At 49.6% G+C, this 21,260-nt stretch overlaps 1 protein-coding gene across 8 annotated transcripts in view; it reads right to left on the reverse strand.

Moving 5' to 3' along the window:
- Positions 1–20,771, reverse strand: part of LOC146759674 (uncharacterized) — a 37,042-nt gene extending 16,271 nt beyond the window's left edge. For 4 of the 8 annotated variants that reach the window (XM_085556199.1, XM_085556197.1, XM_085556202.1 and 1 more), the window contains exons 1-4: positions 20,520–20,771; positions 11,124–11,276; positions 7,557–7,700; positions 1,195–1,290 (exon numbers count right to left, since the gene is read on the reverse strand). In XM_085556199.1, coding sequence (XP_085412325.1) covers positions 1,195–1,290; positions 7,557–7,700; positions 11,124–11,276; positions 20,520–20,727 — 601 coding nt within the window. In that variant the 5' untranslated portion in view covers positions 20,728–20,771. The other 4 variants (XM_085556204.1, XM_085556200.1, XM_085556203.1 and 1 more) reach the window with 4 other exon arrangements.
- Between the last annotated feature and the right edge of the window lie 489 nt (positions 20,772–21,260).

Raw genomic sequence — 21,260 nt, forward strand, 5'->3', positions numbered from 1 at the left:
GCTGCTAATGTGAGAGCTAAGAGTTAAGCTGGTAGCTGTCCTCGCTGGGTGGAAAGGAGCAGCAAGCAGAGCTCCTAGCAGAGCTCCTGGCCAGTGGAGAAGTTGCAGAGCTATTTAAAGGAGTCAGGGCCTTTTTCATCTGCCTTCTTCAAAAGGGAAAAAAGCCCACATGAATATACCTAACCAGAGCTTTTAACCCCTACAGGAAAGCCCTATTCACCTCTTTCAGCCAATTGCCCAACATGGCAAGAGCTGCTTCTCTGGAAATGGCACCGTTGGCTCATCGCTGTTTGCAGTCTTTCCACCCACAGACAGCAAAGCCTCTCTGTTCCCACACATCCCCAAAGGGCAAGTGTGCATCATGAGCACAACTCACAGCACCCAGCAGTGCCTGTGGGACTTCCCCTCCTCCCTATATAGAAAGGGGCCCAGTCCCCAGTCCTGACAGCAGCATGCCAACTGCTAACCAGCTGCTCAGCCCTAAACCTTGAGAAGCACCTCAAAGTTGGGCAGCACCTCGGCTGTGTACTTTTGCCTAAGCTGGTGAGAGAAGCAGTTTGCCAGATGACAGAACACAGAACAGGCGTTTGTGTGACAGTTACTTGCCAGGTTTTCTGCTGTTGTTGTCTCTGTTTCAGTTTCGTTTTGTTTTGAATTGCTACACCTCTGAAAAACAACTGCCTCATCATAAACCGCTGTGATTTTTCCCCTCGAGAAATCCTTGATGCTCACTGCTTCCACCCAGCTCTGCAGAGAGCCCTTCTCACCTTACACAGACAGACAGGGGAGGAACGTGGCACGGCACTGCCCTCTTTGGGTAAAGCCACCCACTGATCTCCACCACATCCAGTTCAGGCATTATGTCTTTGTCCTTTTCCTTCGTCCTGCTGGACACGAGCAGCTCTGCACCCCTTTTCCAACAAGGGAGGCCAGCAGATGCTCTCCTCCTCCAATCCAAACCCCAAACCTGCTGCCATCCAAAGCCACTGCCATGCTGCTCCCACAAGGCTCTGCTCCCCAATGGGATGCCTGGTAAAATGCAGAGCTGCCTCCATTTTCCCCCACTGTATGAAAAAGGCTTAGTGAAATGACTGCAGGAATATAGGGTAGGAAGAACATCCTGCAGCAGCATGGAAACCAAGAGTGGAGGATGGAAAGAAGAACAGCGGGTGATGCGGCTGCTGCAGATCTTACCTTCACACGACCACATAGATGAGGACGCATTAACAGTGGTAGGCAACTGTAAATCCAGCATGTCCTTATCTGGAAACACAGGATTTCTCTTAATACCTGTGGAAAGAGGGGAAAAAAAGCCAGGAGAGATCACTGTAAGAATTCCCTTAGGACCTGAAGAAGAAACCTGTGCATCTCACACATAAGCATGCAGCACATGGAGGAGATGGCACTGATGCAGCTGGTGCCCAGCTCTGCTGCATCATTCCCAAACCAGCCTGGGAAGGAACAACTGGGTTGGTAAAAGCAGCCATTTGACAGCATCTCCTCTGGGTAAAAGGAAGAGGCCAGCATTCTGTTCAAACTGGGAGCTTGTGGGTGTAACACAGGATCTCTTTTCCAGTGCTTTGTGTGCACGGTACAAACATGTATATCCACAGCCATAGAGAATGCAGAACAATGCCCCTGCAATTTCAGTCCAGCTTCCAGGCAGACCATAATAGTTCAGCCATGTTCAGCTCTAGCCCCACTCGGCAGCAGGTCTTGCCAAGCTTTACAAAGGGAGAGCCACGTGCCTTTGAGCTGTGCTTGGATAGAGCCTATTTTTGGGCTCTTTGCTGGCACGCCACCCTGCTGTAAGCGATCACCTCAGAGGTTAATTAGACAGAATGCTTCAGCGAGGTCTCAGGAGGAGCAGGATTTCCTTTTCTCCACGTTAAGCCTTTTTACCAACACTTCAATAGATGATGACATCGCGGTGCCCCTGCCACGCTACCCATCACAGAGCTGATGGTAACGGCAGCTCCGCCGCTGAGAATCAAGGGCAAACAACAGAGGAAGCAATAAGAGCAGAACAGGTTTAGAAACTGTCAGCTACAGCAGCAGCCCCTGAAGACACAACTGTGCCCGTCCCCACTGCAATCAAACCAGCACGGCATCAGAGCCAGCTCAGTACTTGCAGCCCTGTGAGTTCCGCAGGGGCTGGGGATGGCTGGGAGCTCCAGGAGCACAGTGAGGAAAGGATGGCACTCTCACTTTAACACAACATGACCAGCCGCTCGCAATAACAGCTTGGCTTCCCCGGCCCTGAACCTTGCAGGTGTTTGTTTAACAGTCTGCATAAATTGAGGCTAATCGCAGCTCCGCCAGCTGCCGAGGAACCCAGCAGCCTGGAGGACGCGGCCCCGTTATCTCAGTGCAAGCTGAGAGAGCTGCTCCCGAGGGGACGGCTAATCTGCTCGGCCCTAACGAAGCAGCCGGCCTCTCATGCCCGCAGTCTCAGTGGGGGGAAGAGGAGGACGGAGGCTGAATGGGATTAGTGCCGAGATGGAGGGGTGAGGATGGAGCTCGCTGCTGCTGCCAGGGACACATCTCCGCTGTCCCCTTTGCGCTAAGGGCTGAGCTGGAGGCCACAGCCAGCCTCCCTGGGTCTGCTATGTACATAAAGGCATGAATAATAGATCTAACAAGCCAACAAAAGCACTTTATCTAAAGCATGTCTCTGTCAGAAAGCCAGGCTTCTCCAGCACGTGGGATGGTTTCCAGACAGTGCCTTTTCCTAAGAGCATGGGGGGTTTCCTGGCTTCACTGCACCCTCACAAAGCACAGGGCAGGGGTTGGACACAGCAGACCCCCTGAATGCCTTCAGCTCACCTCAGAGACCTGGTGGGATGGGGCAGCATCCCCTGAGCCAGCTCCATGTGACATGCAGCCCCAACAGAACCTGCACACATAGAGCACAGCTACCTGCATGCTGTGGGGAAGCAATGGTTGGCTTCCCTTTAAACAAGGAGCAAGGGCACTTTCTTCCACCCCGAAGCAGGAATCATCTGTATCAGTGAAATCTGCTTCCCCGTCCATCCTTATGTCCAGCAGCAGAAAAGCTGGAGTAAGGGACTTGTGCTGTTGTGCAGCTCCCCAGTAGCTGGGCAGCTGCGTTCCCTGCAGGCTGCCAGGGTCAGTGTGCTGTGCAGTGACTGCAGTGACTCTCTAAGGCTTGGGCTGTCCTCTCCTCATTTGCTTTACGGAAATGCATAATAAGATCTTGACACGAGCAGAGGAAATTGCATTCCTTTATCTTGGCAGCACATGGCCCAGGCTAAGGCAGGAAGAAGGACACAAGCAACACCCAGAATACAATTCTCCTCTCAACAGTGGAGGTCAGCATTGAAAAAGCCAGCAGCTCCTTTGCCCCTCAGCTCTCTGTTTCATTTGCATTTCAATTTCTGGAGCTGCCAAGCTCAACTGCAAAGGCCCCACAAAGGCCAGGCGATGCTCCGGGCTGGATTCTTGCTCCATAAGGCAGCCACTGAGAGAAGTCATTCCTCACAATCCACGGTCCCCATGTCACGAGGCACCACCAGATGTACCAGGAGGAGTTCCAGCTCAGGGAGGGAAGGCAGGAGCCCTTGGGGAGCATTCTGGCACACTCAGGTCATTTTTCTCTGCCAATACCTGGACCAGAGCAACACCTCCTGTCTCCCATTCAAGAGGAACCAACAGGCAGGCAGTGCTCCAAATTCAGTTTTTAGGTACTTGGAAAGCCAGGGCTCCCACCCACACTGCTCCCTCCTCAGCTGCCAGCAGGTCCCCAGAAATTAGGCTGAATCTCCCTACAGCACAGAGTTCTCTGCAGCATCAGAGCAAGGCCCCAGCAAGGGCTTTGGTAACAAATGGCCCAGTAGCATGCCACGAAATCCAGCCTGAACACCCACCCATTCCTGGGGGCACTAAATGCTGCCTGTGCCTACAGATGGGCACAATAGATCAAGCTCAACTGGAGGTGATGGTGAAAATTCATTGTTTAGAACAACTGCCTTATTAGCAGCCTGGGCTGAGTATGGGAGATCATATCAGGGCCAGCACTGCACGAAAGGTTGCAGCAGCTCCTCTAGCCTGACCAAGGTAAGGATCTCATCACAGCTCCTGTGCAGACTCAGTCACCCTGAGCCCTGTGCAAGAGGAACGGGAGCAGCTCCACTGTGCCCTTTCCAAGCTGTCCTTGGGAAGCATAAGGTGCAGCTAAAGCTTTGATACTGGATGAGAGACTTTTTTTGGCCACCGATCAGTCTCTGATTTCTTTCCCTAAAGAGCCATCTGGGACATCCTCCTGAAGATGCAGCTGGTCTAGAAGGCAAGAGACAGTCCGTCAGTACTGCAGGAAACAGGCAAAAGCAGGCAGGCTGTCAGAGGAAGGAGTGCTTCTCCATCCACAAATGCAGGAAGCTGCTCTCCTCACCACTTCCCAGCCTCAGCAGACATGGGCTGTCAGAAATGAGATAAAATAGGACAGGGGATCGCAGCAGTTGAAACCTCTCCTGTGCTTGTCTGGATACCCTCCAAGAACTCATCCAAGACATTGACAGCTGAGGGCTGAGGATTACAGTGTGAGCAGGGACAGCTCTTCTGCACAGCCCACCTCACCCTGGAGGAGCTGGCATCTCAAAGGTAGATGGAACAACGTGCTTTGGAGGAATTGGACACAGGGCTCAGCATGTCGAAGCTTCAGTACAGCATCTCTGCAGCTCAGAGCAATAGCTCCTGCCAGAGAAAAAAAAAACAGCCATGAGCCATCATGCTGCAGAGATGCCATCCCCTCTGCTGGCAGCTCGAAGGACAAGCACGTACTGCCTCATTTTCTTCTGGCCCCATTGATTTTCTGCAGCTCTGTCTCCAGGAGCACACACACAGTGCGGTTTGTTTGGCCTTGCAGGAATGCTGGGGCAGGATGAGGATGCCTACAGATCACGCTGGGGGCAGAGACAGCAAAAGGTATCACAGGACAGATTGGTTAAGACAGAAGAGGGAACAGGCACAGCCAGGCTCATTCCCACACCCCAGGACAAGGACTGTTCTGTGCCCAGGTCAGAGTCAGCTCCTAGGTAAGCTCCTCATGTTCCCACCCCACAGCCAGCACTGCCCATCAAGCAGCCACCTTCACGTGCTCTCAGCTGTATCAAATCCAAGGCTGGAAAGCAAACTGTGGCAATTATCAGCACTTGCCACTGTGAATGGGAATGTTCTGTAAACAAATTGCATCTTGGAAATTAATACACGTTGCCTTAATTGAGGTTTAGCATCCTAAATTTGCCAAAAAATTTTAAAAAAATTAATTAAAAAAATCTTGCAAGTTAACAAAAAGAAAAGGGAGGGGAGGCAATGAGTTGGCTGCGGAGCCCTGGTGCAGAGCTAGCAGTGAGCACAGCACCTGAGCAGACTCAGCCTTGCCTGTCTCAGGTTGCTCTGCTCCAAAGGAGGATTTGTACATCCCAGGGTCAGACTAATTTCTCCTGCCAGCGCAGCAGCAGTGTTGTAAATGGCTTTTAAATATCAAACCCACACTTGAGCGCATCTAAGTCAAAGCACAACACGCATCAGGGATGATAAAGAAAAAAAATCAGATAGCGTTTAGCAGAGCCTGGGCCTCAGCACATCAGCCAGAGATGGCTTTGGCATTCAGCATTTGCAGTGGATGAAGCTCAGCATTCCTCACCTCCAGACAGCTGCCAGCTCTGCACAGTGCATCACTACCCCGGTGAGCAGCAGCTACAAGCTGATCCCCTGGGATTTTGCAGGGGCTGTGCCACTCCAGGAGCTCACCCTGCAGCTGAAGTCCTGCATCATGCTGCAGATCACACATTCCCAACAGACCCTTCTGCCACTGCACTGGCAGCTCATCCCAGCTCTAGGCTCCCTCCTGCCAAGCCTGTGCTCCATCCAGCCCCCAGACAATCTGTCCCCATGGAGGGAGCGATGCGTTGTCCAGAGCTTTTCCTTGCCTGGAACAAGCATGGACTCACGCCCAACAAGAAGCAAGTCTGTATACACACACTGCTTCATGATGGTGGTATTTCCATCTCCTCCATGTTGCTCTCAGACATGCTGGGTACCCGAGTGACTCCACGTCCCAGCCTGTGAGCAGGAGACTGGGAACAAGAGCACCTTCCATGCCTCCAGCCTGTCCCTGGCCCTCACCCTCCACCACACAGCACAGACACATGGACAGACACTGACAGCAGCACACAAACAGCACTGCTGTGGAGTCCCAGCTCCACACACGTGCATCTTGAGGGTTAAATCAATAATCTTCCCTTCCTCTACCCACATCATTAACACATCCAGGTATGTAGGAAAGCACAGCTCCCTGACACAAAGCGTTGTTTTTCCTCTTTGCTAACTCCTGGGGGGGACTGGTGTGTAGAAACCTTTAACGAGTTTGACATAACTCCTAGCACAGAACAGCTCTACTATTTGATACAAGCTTTAATTTGATTTCTCACTCGAATAGCTGAGACATCCTTGATACGCTTCCTTCAGCCTCCCCCTAGACAGCCCTGCTGCATGCAATCAGTGCTAAGAGTCACCTGCATTTCAACATCCCTCCTCCTTTGCTCGACTCTGCTCCTACTGCTAGCATCCTCCCATCCAGGTGAGCATCTCCATCTCTGGTCTTTGGGAAGGGTTTTCCACATCACTCCTTTAAGCAGTAGGAAAACTGAGTGGCAGCAGTTGGAGCCCAGGTGATGTGGCACACAGAGGAAAACAAAGTCACCCAGCTCAGCTTACACCAGTTATTTCTGCAGGAGAGCAACCACAGGAGGCAGGAATCCTTTCTACCTTTAGCTGTTGTAATCCTCCACAGAAGCAGCTCCATTTCATCAAGGCTTGCATCATCTACACTGCACTCTGCAAAGCTACAGAGCTCTGAATACAAGGAACACACACAACTCCTACAAAAAAGAGGAGTGTGGATGGAAATCTGGTGGAGTTTTGTTCATTTTAATGTCTTCAGGTTTTTCTAGTGTCTGTTCATAGGTCTGGCTGCAACTTCAACCTTCAGACCACAGACCCACTGACCCAGGTTCACCATGAGGACAATAGGACCCACAGCTTTCCAGGAGCCAGCAGAGCAATGGAGCCCCTCACCATGGCCAGACACAGCCAAAGTTCCCCCCTGAGACATGACAGGCACCATGACCCAGGTTTCTGCCTGGTTCAACCCCCACTGAGAGCCACCACAAACAATATTGGCTTGATTGAACCCGTTCTCTTCCCCAATCTCTGAAGCACAACAGCCAATTTCAAAACCTTAAAGCAAACCGTTAGGGAGCCAAAGATGTATTTGCAGGCATTAAAGCCACAGACCAAGGAGCAAACAGACACCTTTGATTGAGAAATCAATGCTTGGGTTTTACAACACTTCACGCTAAGCAGAAGCAGAGGAGAGTCCTGCAGACATCTCATCCCTTCAGGGCAAGGCAGGAGAAACTAGCAGGAGGATAACGTGATGCTTCCAGAAGTCTTAGCAAAGCCAGAACAGCCTTGTGGACCCAGAGGCCACGGGGTAAGACATATAACTGATGGGAAAAGAGTCCATCTCATACCTTCTATCAGACAGGTGCTTCTCCCAAGTGTTCCCCTGCCCTGGGTACAGCTCCAACACAGCAGGCTGAGGGCATCAGGGACAATCCTCACCCAACACAGCACTGCACCTGTCTGCAGAGCAGCCCAGGATGCAAGAGATTGGTCTGGAATGGAAAAAAAAGAAACCCAGACTCCATTGATCCAGGTGCCAGAGGGAAGGAGCAAGTCATGAAGGAAAGAGGAGGAACAATCCCTGCACCCAACAGTAGCATTAGGAGCAAGAGAGACGTGCTGACAAATTGAAACAGACCACTGGCACTGCTGGTACTTTTAAAAGCTTTCTTCCTCTCAGCTTTCTTCTCCCTTTGTACGCTGAAAACCCATCTTCAAAAGCAATCACAATGCCTCCAGAGGGAAAAATACCCCAGCACAAGGCAGACTTCCCTTTAGGCAATGTGAATCCCCGGTACCTGAGTAAAAAGGCTTTTATCTCAAAGCCATTCATTTCCAGAGCACTTGACCCAAAAGGAAGTCTCCTTTATTTCTATAAAAGTCCTTTTCTCCCCCAAAGTCTCATAGTCTCATAAGGGAGCTCTTATGCTGCTTTCTGCTCCCACCACTGCCTGGAGAAGGCAGAGAGCAGCCCCCACTCCACAGCCTCCTCCTGCCTGGAGATGGTGGCAGAGGAGCAGGAGCAGCCACATCCCTTTGCTTCTGTCCTTTAGCAAGAGCTAACGCAGCAGTTGCAGTTGTTAGCAATCAGCCAGCTCCCCCCCATAAGCTTTAAGTAAAAATCAAGCTCTTTCCCAGAAGGAAGCCACAGGCAAAGCTGTATCTACAGCGGCTGGGTGATTTTGAACAGCTCAGCATTGCCACCAGATAGAAATTAGCTCGTGCAGGCAACAGAGGCAGAGCTGGAGGAGATGGGTTCAGCTTGGAGTGCTGGGGCAGTCTGTCACAGCTCCACAAGCTGCCCACTGTGATCTGCACCTCCAGGAGTGTGTGGTGGCTGCAGAGATGTCCCCTCGCAGCATTTGTGCCTGAAATGGAGGGGAAAAACTGGTGCTAGGAATTTGGCAGGAGGAAGGAGAAACACTGTGTGACAGAGGCAGCACACAGCCAGCTGGCCTGATCTGAGCTCCCAGCTCCCACAGCAGCCAGCTCTGTGCTGCTCCTGATGAGGATTTGAAGCAAAGCGCCCACGTGCCAAGCAAAGCACCACGGCCACAGGCTGCTGCCCAGCATTAATGGGGGAAGGGAGGCAGCTCCCATCTCTCACGAAAGGCACCAGATTCCAGAAGATCTCCCCTAAGGGGACACAGATCAGAAATGCAGCCTCGCCATTCAGTCACATCCTGACCTGTCAAGTTGCTGTTTCAGTGCTGATGTTTGCATTGCTTGGTGTCCAGCCCCAGGGCAGGGAACAGACCAAATCAACAGCACCCAATTAAAATTACTACTCCTCCAAAAAGAGGACAACTCGAACCCCATACCCCCAAAGCATAGAAAATAATACGTGCTCCAACACTGCTTGCATGGCATCTCTTCATTCCATGGCTTTTAAGCAGTGTTGGGAGTTCTGAATGCCTCTTATTGAGAACCTGGAACGTGGCTGCTGAGTGCAAGCACTGCACAGGTGCTGAGGGATGTGGCTCAGCCATCCTGGAAGGAGCAGGTTTACCAGGCAGGACTGGCAGCAGAGATAATGGCACCAGTGATGTTTCCTTAGGCTGAACTGAAAGGTGACAGTCAGCATAAGCTACCTACAACATTCTGCAGAACAAATGCAGCGTGCTTCAGTTTATACCAACTGTCTCTGCATGTGAGACAGTTATATTGAAATATATTGAATATATTATTTGAAACCTAAACAGCAGGGCAGTAATAGAGCAAACAGGAGGAGCCAGGATACCTGAACTCCCTTCCCAGATTGGACTCAGGAAGCACCACATGAGAGGGCAGCACAGACATCCCAGCTCATATCTCAATAGATAGAGCAGCTTTAGCACCGCCAGGTGATACTGCTGGCCGCAAAGGCTCAGCGTCCCACTGACAGCCCACCAGCACCCCAGGACAGGCTTAGAGCAAGTCACCGAATGCAGTGCCATGCTGCAGGGAAGGGCAGTGCACAGCCCCACATCCACAGAGTGGTGTGAAGCAATCTGTGTTTATCCCTTCCTGCTGGCATAGTCACACAAAGACACACCTCACGCTCCCCTTCCCTCATGCCATTCTCCACTAGGCAGGTCACTTACAACCAGCCTCTCTTCTTCATACACCCCAAGGAAAAGGTGATAAAAATCTCTTTAAAAAGATTTCCAAAGCTCTCACAGATTAAAAGGTCCTATTAGACCACTTTTTAGGATAGCAGTGGAGGCAGGGAGAGGAAAGTTTAAGACAGACAAGCTGCAGTGGAAAAATTGATCTATTAAAGCAGCGGATGCTATTGGGGAAGCGACAGATTTCCTACAGACCAGCATAGCCAGACACATTTCTTCTAAAACAGATCTGTCCTGGCTTCTCCTCACCATGGCAGCTCTGCCCTCTACCTGCCTGCATCACAGCAGCCCGGCTTGACAGCTCTAATGGGGTAATTCAGTTTATCGACCTATTTGCTGCCACCTGCTCGGGACACAGCCACGGCAGATTTGCCATTGTGTAAGCAGCAGCCAGCATAAAACTCTAAATAAATTTTCAGAGGCCGTGAGCAGTGTAATTAATCACACTGTCTATCAAAAGGCAACAGCAGCAGGGCGGCAGGCAGGGGAACACAGAAGGCAAGGCTGTACAAGGGGGGCATTGGGGCCCCCTCCTGCTGTCTGCCCTTACCCCATGCTGCCAGATGAGGCACAAGCCAAGAACTAAGGCCATGCTGAAGCTAGAGTCTAGGTCAAACCCTATTTCACTGCTCACCCACTACTTGAACCTGAGCAAGTAGCCATCTGCCATGACATGCTTCATTTCTGCACACACTTGATGAGGAAATAAGCAGCATTCACAGCCAGCATTTGCAAAGTATTTAAGTTAGGAGCGCTTCAATCTGTTTCCAACCATGCTGAACTTGTGTCTTCTCCTCAGGACCTCTGAATCTGGCACAGACCAGCTAGCAGAGCAAGAGCAGAACAGAGATGTTAAAGAAACAGAAGGAAGAGATTTGCACACCCCAAACTTGGTTCCTTCCAGCTCACTTGGCAAACGCACCGAGCCTGAATCCTCCTCACTGCGATCTCTCCTCTGCTTCCCTGCCAATGCACCCATTTGGGATGCTGGTTCTGCCGCCTACCCAGTGACCAAAGTGCTGCACTAAGGCTCAGAAAGAAGTCAGGTGATTGCATAGGAGAGATCTATATATACACACACACAAATGTATGTATATGTAATAGGCCTCAAATTTTAAGGAGTTTAGGACATGGCACACCTCTGCTTTAAGGTAAGTGCCATGTTGCCTTACAGCAAGGCTCCCTCTAGACAACCTTCCCCACATTCATCAGCAGAAGCAAACAGAAGAGCTTGCCCCTGAGAGAAAACCTTCACATGATCTCCACCTTAAAAAACCATCAGAAGCTTCTGGAGATGCTTTGACTCACCAGGCAAATCAGGAGCCAGCAGGGCCTTTCTGAAGGGAGCTGACAGACAGACATCATGCCTGAACCCTCTGCTTCTCCCACTTTGCATCTCCTTCAGCCAAGCAGGGTGGTCAACATGAAGGCATTGTGCAGGCAGAGGAGCACAGTCCTGACCTGAAAAGACAGAGACAAGAAAATCTTTTATTCTCATGCCATTGAACCGGAGCCAAATGAGGCTGCAGCACACATCTCAGGGCTGTGATTCATCTGAAGTGCTCAGCCAAGCCCTGAGCTCAGAACACAGCCCATCCCAGGGTCGTGCCTCCCCTTCCAGCCTGCTTGCTGGGCTCCCTCTGGGTTGCTGGCATCCCTCCTGCTCCAAGCGGATGCTGCTTCTCTAAGTAACATCAATGCAGCGCTGAGCAAAAACCCCCCTCAAAAGGAGTGAAAACAAAAAAAATCTATTCCAGCCTTTGAGCCACACTATTAATATTTCATCTTTCTTTTTTTCTGCCAGAAGAAAGTAAGTCCCTCCTGCCAGCTGGGCTGCCATCTCACCACCACGTATCTGTGTCTCAGCCCTGGCTGCCAGCCTCTCCACACAGATGGCAAATGCAAGGCTCATATCCCCTCCACACAACCCCTTCTGTATCCTTCAGTGGCAGCACCGGAGCCAGCAGCACGCTGTAGTGAGGCATCAAGAGGCAGGCAGGGCTGGGCTGAGCACCCTGCAAAACAAAACTCAGGGCAGACCCAAGGATCGCACACAAGACCTGCATTGGGTCCACCCAGATGGGCCACAAGCTCACAGTGCCCATCCCTGACTGCTGCAGCTGGAAGACATCTGTCAGTTGTTACCATCACAAAGCCAGGCTCCATCCCACCCCCACGCAATCTATCCATCAGGCATCATCTGTGTCAAGCTGGTTGGTTTTTTTAGTTGAAACTTAATGCCTGTGAAGTATTTTGTCTTTAAATTATTGTGCAGACTCAGTCAGTTAAACAGTGCTTCCCAGTCTAGACAGAACAATCTTGTTGTCAGTGAAACAGATTCGCCCTGACATCCCATGGTGCGTGGTGATGTGGTTGCTATTTTGGAAGAAAGGAGACAGCTAAAAGCTCTTCCTCTCATGGCTCCAAAACCCGATTCCCATCCACTCAGCTTCAAACAAACACCTTCACAAACCATCCCGTGCCTTTGGTTTGATGGCTCTGTGTCAGGCACCAGAATGGGTGGAGAAAGGGGGAATGTCACTGCCTGCCCCCAGACACAGACCGGCCCGATTCCCCCTGGCCATGGGACGAGCTCTGGGTCATTAGTGTGGAGGTATTGCTTTAAACCGTGCCACAGTTCAAGTTGCAGATCAGCTTTGCCCCTGTTGCCTCCATCAGTGCATGGAGGGACTGCAAACACTCCGGCTCCTTTATAATTAAAAGCCTCTCCTCCCCCGAGTGAAAAACCTGCATAGAGGAAAAGGTGAAGCAGACGAAGCATCTGACAGCACTTCATGTCTAGTCAGGCTGAAGCCCGCGGAGCTGTAGGAGTGAAACAAGCCTGATCAAACCAGAGATCATATTTTCCCCTTTTGCACCGTCAGCGACGGATCCTTGATGTCTGCAGTCAGAAGCAACAAATACCATTTGGGGATGTTTTCATCTCTTTTTGCAGTAGCACAATTACCTGCCGACACAGTGCTGGGCTTTTTCCAGCCTGCAAATGCTCTCCTCCAGATGCAAGCACAGCCCCTTTGCTCCAGGGGATGCAGGAAGGTGCTGCAAGGGGAAAAGAATTGGAGTGCACCAATGGGCCTCTCTACAGGGTAGCGAAGGGACCTTCCAACTGCTTTTATTCCTCAAAAAACTGCAAATCTCCAGAAGCTGCCCTGTTTTAAATGCATCACACGCCTGCCTTCACATCTTGCAATAAACCACCTGCACATGCTCTGCTCCATGGAAGGCACACTCACCTCCAAACATCCAAGCAGAAGAATTCCCTCTGTGTATTCCAACAGGAAAAATGCAATTTGGGGCAGCAAGGAGGACTTGCTTCTTTTTGCACAGCACTACCAGACAGCAGCAGAGCGGTAAGTGCTGCACAAGAGAGCTGCCCTAGGACTGCCCGACTGTGTCCCCAGAGCCACCAGCACACACACCAGCAGTCAGAACCCCTCCAGCCAGAGCACATGGTGCCACAGATGGCCCAGGGAGATGAAGCAAAGCAGAGAAAGATAGACAGTTCTAAGAGCCCAGCTGTGTGAATCACAGTGAGGCACTGGCTCTTCTGGTACCAACAGAACAGCACGAGGCAAGCAGAGGGAGCAGCACAGAGGTACCTCACTACGTACCAATTCTCAGCCAGCACACAGCCCAGTGCCTTCAGCTGGCTTGAGAGCATTGCAAAGCAATATCCACCTCTGGAACCTCTCTGCTGGCTCCTCCTTGTTCCACTTTTAACGACCCTTCTATTAGAGAAATGAGAGCCCCAGCAGCCTGACCTAGCTGTGCAGTCCCAAGTTCAGCCATCCATCAGCTCCCCGGGGAGTCAGCACAGCCCTGTGCTCCCTCCATCTGTGTCTGTAACAGCCCAGCCCCATGCCCAGATGCATAATAAATGCACAGACAGGGACAGCACAGTCCTCCGGGGATGGAGAGCATTAATGCATGGGCAGAACCTGGGATGGGGGAGGTAAGTGCTGAAAAATGGATGCACACAGCACCTCATTATCACACTCATAAAAGCCCAGAAACTGCTAAGAGGGCCTCCACCTTTTCTGTTTGTTCTGGCTAGTAAAAGATCAGCTGATCACCCAGGAATTGGGCTACACAGACAGCACAGCTCAGCTCAGGTGCACTGCCAAGAACAGGTCAGTGCATCATCCTGGATTTCCCCACACTGCAGTGATCAGCTCAGGTTTCCTTCAACACACACAGCTCAGCTCATTCCAGCAGTGGAGAACAGGTGCTCAGGATTCAGGGTGGATTGGAGGAGCAATTGCTATCCCCCAGCCCTGGGCCAAAAGCTCCCCACAGTACCAATGAGCTGGGAGAGTGGCTTGAGAGCAGGGCAGGAGGCAGCCAGCGCTGAGCACCCTGCATCAGCTGCATCTCTATTTCATTTCTCATGACTCTTGTGTTGAAAGAGTTCGATGACTTCCAAGAAATACCAAACTGAGAAGCTTTTAAAACTACTGAACTGCCTTTTAAAGATGCACGTAGCTAATCCAGTCTTAAAACTAATGATTTAATTTACCTCAGGAGAAGCACGCCAGCATAAATGAGCATCTCCCAGAAGTATAGCAGAAGCATGTTTTATCTGGAGATTATGTTGATTAAATCATCAAGTGCCATAATCTTCTCTCTTCCTATTTCAAATAAGTGGGGGGGAGAAGGGGGATGGAAGCCCTAAAAATATAGATTCAGCTTTCTGAGGCACAGCAGGGAGCTGCACAGCCATCTCTAAGAGCTCTCCTTGCTCAGCAGAGCATGCAGGCAGGGCTCCCTGTGCTGGAAGGAGTTGCTCTAACTGCTATCAAGTGGGAAATGAATTAACTTGTTTGGGACTGGAGAGAAGCCAGAAGATGCAGGCTGGAGGAGCTTAGAGGTAGCATGGTTACAGGAGACACACAGAGCTGCTGTTTGAAGCCACCGTGTCACCTGTTGACAGGAGGAGAGGATGGGTTTTCAGGCCACGGACACACCATGTTTGGATGCACAAAGTATTTAAGGCTCCAGAGCTGCTTCAGGGCATCTCATCAGCTCTGCATCCTCTGCCCTGCTCCTTGAGTGGTCACACTCCTTCACCCTCCGGTTCTTGGACACAACTCATGGTAGGCTGCCCTTCCACACAGGGCTGCATGGCTCGGTAGGAGAGGCTGACATCCTCAGCCCAGCTGTACAGCTCCCTTCACCCATCCTACAAATCCTGCCTTCCTGACCCGGCTTTCACTCTGCAAACATAACTGAGAAGTCAAATTGAAGTTCTCGAGGCTGTAAGTCTCTTCACAGGATATAAGTCACGCAAGCTGCAAATTCAAGTAGCTTAGATACAGGGAGACAATGCCTTAGCAGAGGGGAAAAAAACCAGAAGCCTGCTTTAAACTCCTTCCTCCCAGCTCTCATCTCATCACTGCTTGTTCCTCCTTCGTGCTCAGCACTGAAGCAGGGAACAAACCACCCACCCCCGATGAATCAACAAGACCCACCTTGACACTCACCATCACCTGCAGATGGTGGGTTTTCAGACAAAGCCTTCTTCCTTTGGGACTCGATTGCAAACACTTCCCTGCAGCTCTCTGCCACATCATCACGCTCGGGCACTGCACCTGGAACGGCTTTGTCTGCTGGCTGTTTGAATTGCACGCAGAGTGCTCTGGAGCCCTTGGGCAGAGCACTTCAGAAACAGAACACCTTTTATTTAAAGCCAATTCAAACCCTCACCAGCGAGTTTGAAAGCTTCTCTGGAGAATGACAGAGCATCTCGTTAAGCTCACGGCAGCAGAGAAGGGGTCCAAGGCCAAAACAAATTGCTAGGACAGAAAGCTCCCTCTGATAAAAGCAAACTACAACCATTGCTTATGCTGACCCCTGGCACAAACAACAGGTCTGCAGCAGGCCTTCTGTACTTACAAGGCCAAGCTTCAATGTGAGCAATACCAACGTGCCCTTCCAGGCAATCGTTATACAAGTCAGAGGCAGGGTTTATGAAATCAGGGGATTTCTGTGAAGGAAGGGTGCTTAACAGATGTAGATGGGTTTGCTTCCTTGAAAGCTGAGGCAAACAGCAGCTCTGGATGTGGGCTGCAGCAGCCACGGTCACCCTGCCTCCATTTCCCCACACAGAATTATTATTCCACTGTTGTAAAAGCTTTGCGCCTTCAGAAGAGGGGCTGTGTTAGCTGGACGTGGTCCTTCACAGCTGCTACGATGGCAGAGTTGCTAGGAAAATGTCACCCACACAGCAGCTCAACTTTCACTGCGTTAACATCCCCTATTCAGTCCCTACAAACATCCAGTGAGCATCAATCAATGCCAATAGGTGCCATTTTTCTTTGCATGGAGAATGACACACTTTTGCTTCATCCACGCTCCCATGTCAGGTGCCATTTTGTCACAGTGCCCCTCTGCTGCCATCTGTCACACGGCAACAAAACATAATGGGATATTGGTGGGAAGGCTGAGCCTCTACTGCTGTACCACCAACATCTGCCTCTGATGGTGTGGGCTGACATCATAAAATAGGAGTCATCACTTTCGGAGCAGCCCTTGGATAACCAGACCTCCATAAAACAATTCCAGTGGAAAGCTGTAATTTCAGACCAATTACTCACATCCTTCTGACATCATTTTAGAGCAGAAATCACCTATTCTGACTCTCCCTCTGCAATCATTTCTGCCTTTCCAGGTGTGAACAGCATCTCCCTTCTGGGTTTTGCATCTCTTTTAGTTCAATTAACGTGGCTCCCCAAAGACTGAGCACTTTGGTACTTTAAACACAACACCTCTGAATACACTAACGCCACTCATCTCCTGCAGGACCCTCAGTCCAGACAGACCTGACACCTTGACAGCATCTTCACGTTCATTTTCCTGAGCAAACGCACCATTACATGAAGCTTAATTTTTAGAATGGGCAGGAAACCTCTTCCTCTGAGTAACCATCATATAAACATCTACACACTGCGTGGAATTACATGTCAAGGTGCTCGATAAAACCAACTTATCTGCCAGGAACAAGTTTGACAAACCTTCAGTACAGACACTTTCCTTCCCTCCTTTAAATTGCACACGGAGTCCTCAAAATCCAGAGGAAAGGAGGGGTTTCAAGCTCATTGATCAGCCTCCTTATCCTACCAGCACCACATGCACTTGTGCTTAACCCTCACCGCTGAGACAGCTGTCTTTAGAAACAAGGGGTTTGAGGATATACAGAGAGAAAAGCAGCACAAGAAGACACAGAGGTTGCTTCCCCTCCACCTTCCCAGAGCTCGTTGCAGCAGGAAGAACAAGAGCTGCCTGCAAACAGCATCGTTTCCATGTCTTCTACTCTTAAAATAGCAGACAGCCCTGCAGGCAGGACAGACCCAGGGAGCAATGCTTGCTGCCTTGGTGACAGAGGCCACCAAAGTCATGTCACTCTGCTGCTCACTCACTGCAGCTCATTCTCTCCTAAGGAGCAAAGTTGGTCAGGGTACCTTGCTCCTTACTTCAATGCTCCTGACAGACCAGATTTATAAGTCTTGTAATTGTTTTCTAATATATTCCCCTTGTCCTCAGGCTGGAGGCAGAAAACCTGCCCAGCACTCAGAGCCTCCAGCCATCAGGCAGCTTTCCTTCCCTTTAGCTGCCGGCCCTCAGCAAGATGGATTTAATTGTCTCTACCTCATTAGTTCCAGACTGGAGGGAGAGATCCTCCTTCCAGCATCACCTTGCAGTCAGCTCATGCTCTGGTCCTCTCTGAGCCACATCACACACTGAATCCTCTTCTTGCATTGACGTCTTCACTGACAGCACTGTTACATTCTCAACATCCTGTAGTAGCAAACAGTTAATTATCCCCTGTGAGTTACCATCTGTCAGCTGATCACATTAACAGACCATTCTCATTTTCCCCACCCACTACAAAGTAAAAATGCTCCTTTCTCATAGCTCATGCCATTTTAACTAAGGACAGACAACCAGCTTCTTACAGCCAACTATGAGAGACCAGCTGATGAGTGGTGACTAATTACACAGAAACCATCCGGTCACTTGTTCCAGGCTGAGCCTCATCCCACCCAGCTGGACAGAAAAGAGGGTAAGTCTGGAGATGACACACTGAGAGGTGTGAAGTTCTGATGTAGCTGCCCCTAACGCCCTGAGGAAGCTCAGCTGAGGGAGCTGGAGGGGAATGCTTTCATCCTCAGCTCATCACTGCACTCCTGTGCCTCAGCTCCCCCAGCTGAGCGAGCACATGTGTTCTCATTCACTTCTCCCTGTGGAAGCCTTTGAGATTTGCCTATCAAAAATATGGCATGTATAAAAGCACTGCCATGACAAACAGCAGCAGGCTCTGGATGCTCCTCACAGCACTGAGCATGCAGGAAGCAGGATGTTTCAGCATTGACATGAGTTTCTGCCACCCTTTTTGCTCATTAGCAATCAAGACTGCCACAGCAAAAGGAGATGGAGTAGAGAAATATCTCATTGGGATGTACTTGGTTGTTCTGTAGTGGATTGACACAAGAATTCGTTTGTAAATACATCAAGAGCATGTCGGTGTGAAATTGGAAATGGGAGTGGATGGCAGCACGGTGAGCAAAGTACGTGGGGTGAGGAGATGGAACACACAGGCTAACCTAAATGAGTTGCAAACTGAGACCTGTAGGAAAACAGAATCTCAGCTCTAATCAACTCACTTGATTAAGCAATGGAAACCTCTGTCACTAATGCAAACAGCATCGTGACTGCGTGCCTTCATGCTGTCACAGTCCCACTGAGCAACAAACACAGTCACAGGAACAGACCACATCCTTGGTCATCAAGCACTTACCAAAGGCATCACATCCTGCAGTGCTGGGTGATAAGCCAGCTCACCCAACCTGCCGAGCAACACACAGCGCTCCTCCAGCATCAGTCTTCATCTGAGGCACCAGGTTGATTCAGCAAGGTGTTTGGCAACAAAAGGATACAAAAGCAGTAAAAATGCTCACTAATTAATTAAAGTAGCAACACTTTGCAGTTGATGTAAATATGCAATAGGGTCGTAACAGAGTATTATAACAAGGCACAGGACAGGAATGTGATCCAAAGGTCTCCAGCAGGTAGCAGAGGGCAGCCACATGCAGAGGATGTTGTAACACACAAGTCCATGCTGCTCCCTATGGACCTCAGAATATCAACATTAGAAAGACAACAACAGCCTTGAATTATGTTAGAGAAGAACAAGACTAATGACTGAAGGAGAGCTGGTAACTCTGGCAAGTTTTGCCTTTACCATTTCTCTCTCCTGAACTGCAAAGCTCCTTGATACAAAATGAGACCGAACCAACACAGCAAGAGTAATACACCAACACCACCATGGTGCACACAACCTGGGCCCAAAACTCCAAGCAAAACTTTTCTGCCATGTCTCATGCACTTCAGGACACTCTTAAACCAAAGGCTTCAATAATCCCATTTTAATGGATGAAACTTCTACTGCCCCTTCCAACATTTGCCTCTTGTGTTCATACCGAGTTTGTACAGCCGTATTAACTGATTTACTACTGTCAGAATTCAGTCTCCAACACTACCCAATGCCTCCTGACATATGGGGTTTGGAACACTGGTTAGATGTCTATCCTGCTTCAAAATACATTGTTGTATACTGCAATTATCATAGAATGGCCTGGGCTGGAGCTTGATGATCCTTGAGGTCCCTTCCAATCCCCCATTTATATGCTTCAATACTTGAATGTTATCAGAACAGCGCAATACTTTAACTGCACAAAACATGGACTGAGTGCTTGAGACTTGCATTCATCCTTTTGTCTCCTGAATACTTGAGAAAGAGTATCATAACCTGATCCTTCAAAATAGACGAACTAAACTAGGAACAGCACACTGTGAACATCCAGGCCTTCTCAAGCACTTTGTGTTGGCTCTGTTTGCTTCTGCAGAATAAAGAGTCCCAAAGGTGTCTCAAACCACCCTTCTTTTTTGTTCCCCAAAGAGGAAGAATCAGTTATTCACAAAGGTCACAACAATTCCTGGCTCTTTTGGATTTCATCTTTGTAAGTGCTCCAGTTAACATGAAAAATGGCAAACACTCGAGGCTTTCATTGCTACATCACTCTGCATCCCTTAAAGACAGAGACAACTTCTTGGATCAGCATTCATCCCTGTAAAACCATTGCTGAACCTTTTCAAGGAGCACAATGTCAAAATGTCACCAGCAGTTGGTTTGCTGATCTGTCTTCCTTTCTATCTGAGTCTCTAATGGCTGACCAAGCACTAAATACTGCGTTGTTTTTCTCCCCAGCAGACACACAGGCTGTTTCTCAGCGTAATGACAATCTGTAGTGTAATGACAATAGCACCAAGCAGGAGCTACCAGCCAGCTACAGTTTAACCCAGAAAACCTGTTACTGGCAGAAAGTTCACCCTCCTTTAAAAACCCCTACCATTAAAACCAGCTCTTGATGGTTTACTTCAAACACTGGTAATGACGAGGATGAAATACTTTCATACCCACAAAGCCATTTCTGTTCACCAAGGATTTGAGTTTTTGCAGAGACTTCTGTTGGACAAAAAGCAGGCAGAAAAAAACACCATTTTCTCTTAGAAGTTAGGAAAGACCGCATTCATCTCCTTGGGTAACTGGGCTTTTTCCAGCCAGCAGGACGTTCTCATTTCTGCCACTGACATCTACACATCTGACCACCGCAAGGCTCACCTCACCACAGTGCAACTGGAGCATCCGTCGGGGATTAAAGCAACACACTGCTCTCCTGAGTGCATACTGCATTTTTAGCACTTCCAGCCTGTAATGGCACAGGTCGTTCATTATACAGCAGCCTGCTTGGCAAAACAAGATACAATATTCGTTTACTTTGACAGATGAGATGGACTGACTTTTCATAGTGATCAGCAACGGTAAGACATTCATTTCATGACAACCCTAAGAAAACTGTGAAACAGCCTTAAAATGAAATACCTGCTATGCTGTAGTTTAATAAGAGCAAAAAGAAGACTACAGACCCACAATCTGCATTGCCAAAAGCAGACATTACATTTCAAAGGCAATTCAGGGGCAGCAGGGAAACAGGCAATGGACCAGGAACAGAAGGGACTTATCATAACTTCTTATAACCCTTTCTGAACATTCAGTATCACTGTGAAAACTGAGCACCAATTTGATTTCAAAGTGTTTGCAAACCAGATCCACGTTGCCCCAAATCAACACCAGGTTAGAGAAGGAAACAGCACAACAATCCCATGGGGGTTTGAGGAGCCCATTCAGATACTGATTTGGGAGTGAACTGAAGATGTCACCCCATCCATTGCAAACCTTGCAATGTCAGACCACAGCAATGGAAAGGCAGGTTTGAGAGCCTGAGTGCAGCTGTTGTTTTCCTCCCTCTTCTGCCTAGGGAAAGGGAAGGTGAGCTGTTGTTAATTCAATCTGAGCAGTAGTGATGA

Source organism: Coturnix japonica, chromosome 9, assembly GCF_054131305.1.
Source record: "Coturnix japonica strain WE chromosome 9, WE-NBRP24, whole genome shotgun sequence".
In the NCBI taxonomy this organism is placed as follows: domain Eukaryota; kingdom Metazoa; phylum Chordata; class Aves; order Galliformes; family Phasianidae; genus Coturnix; species Coturnix japonica.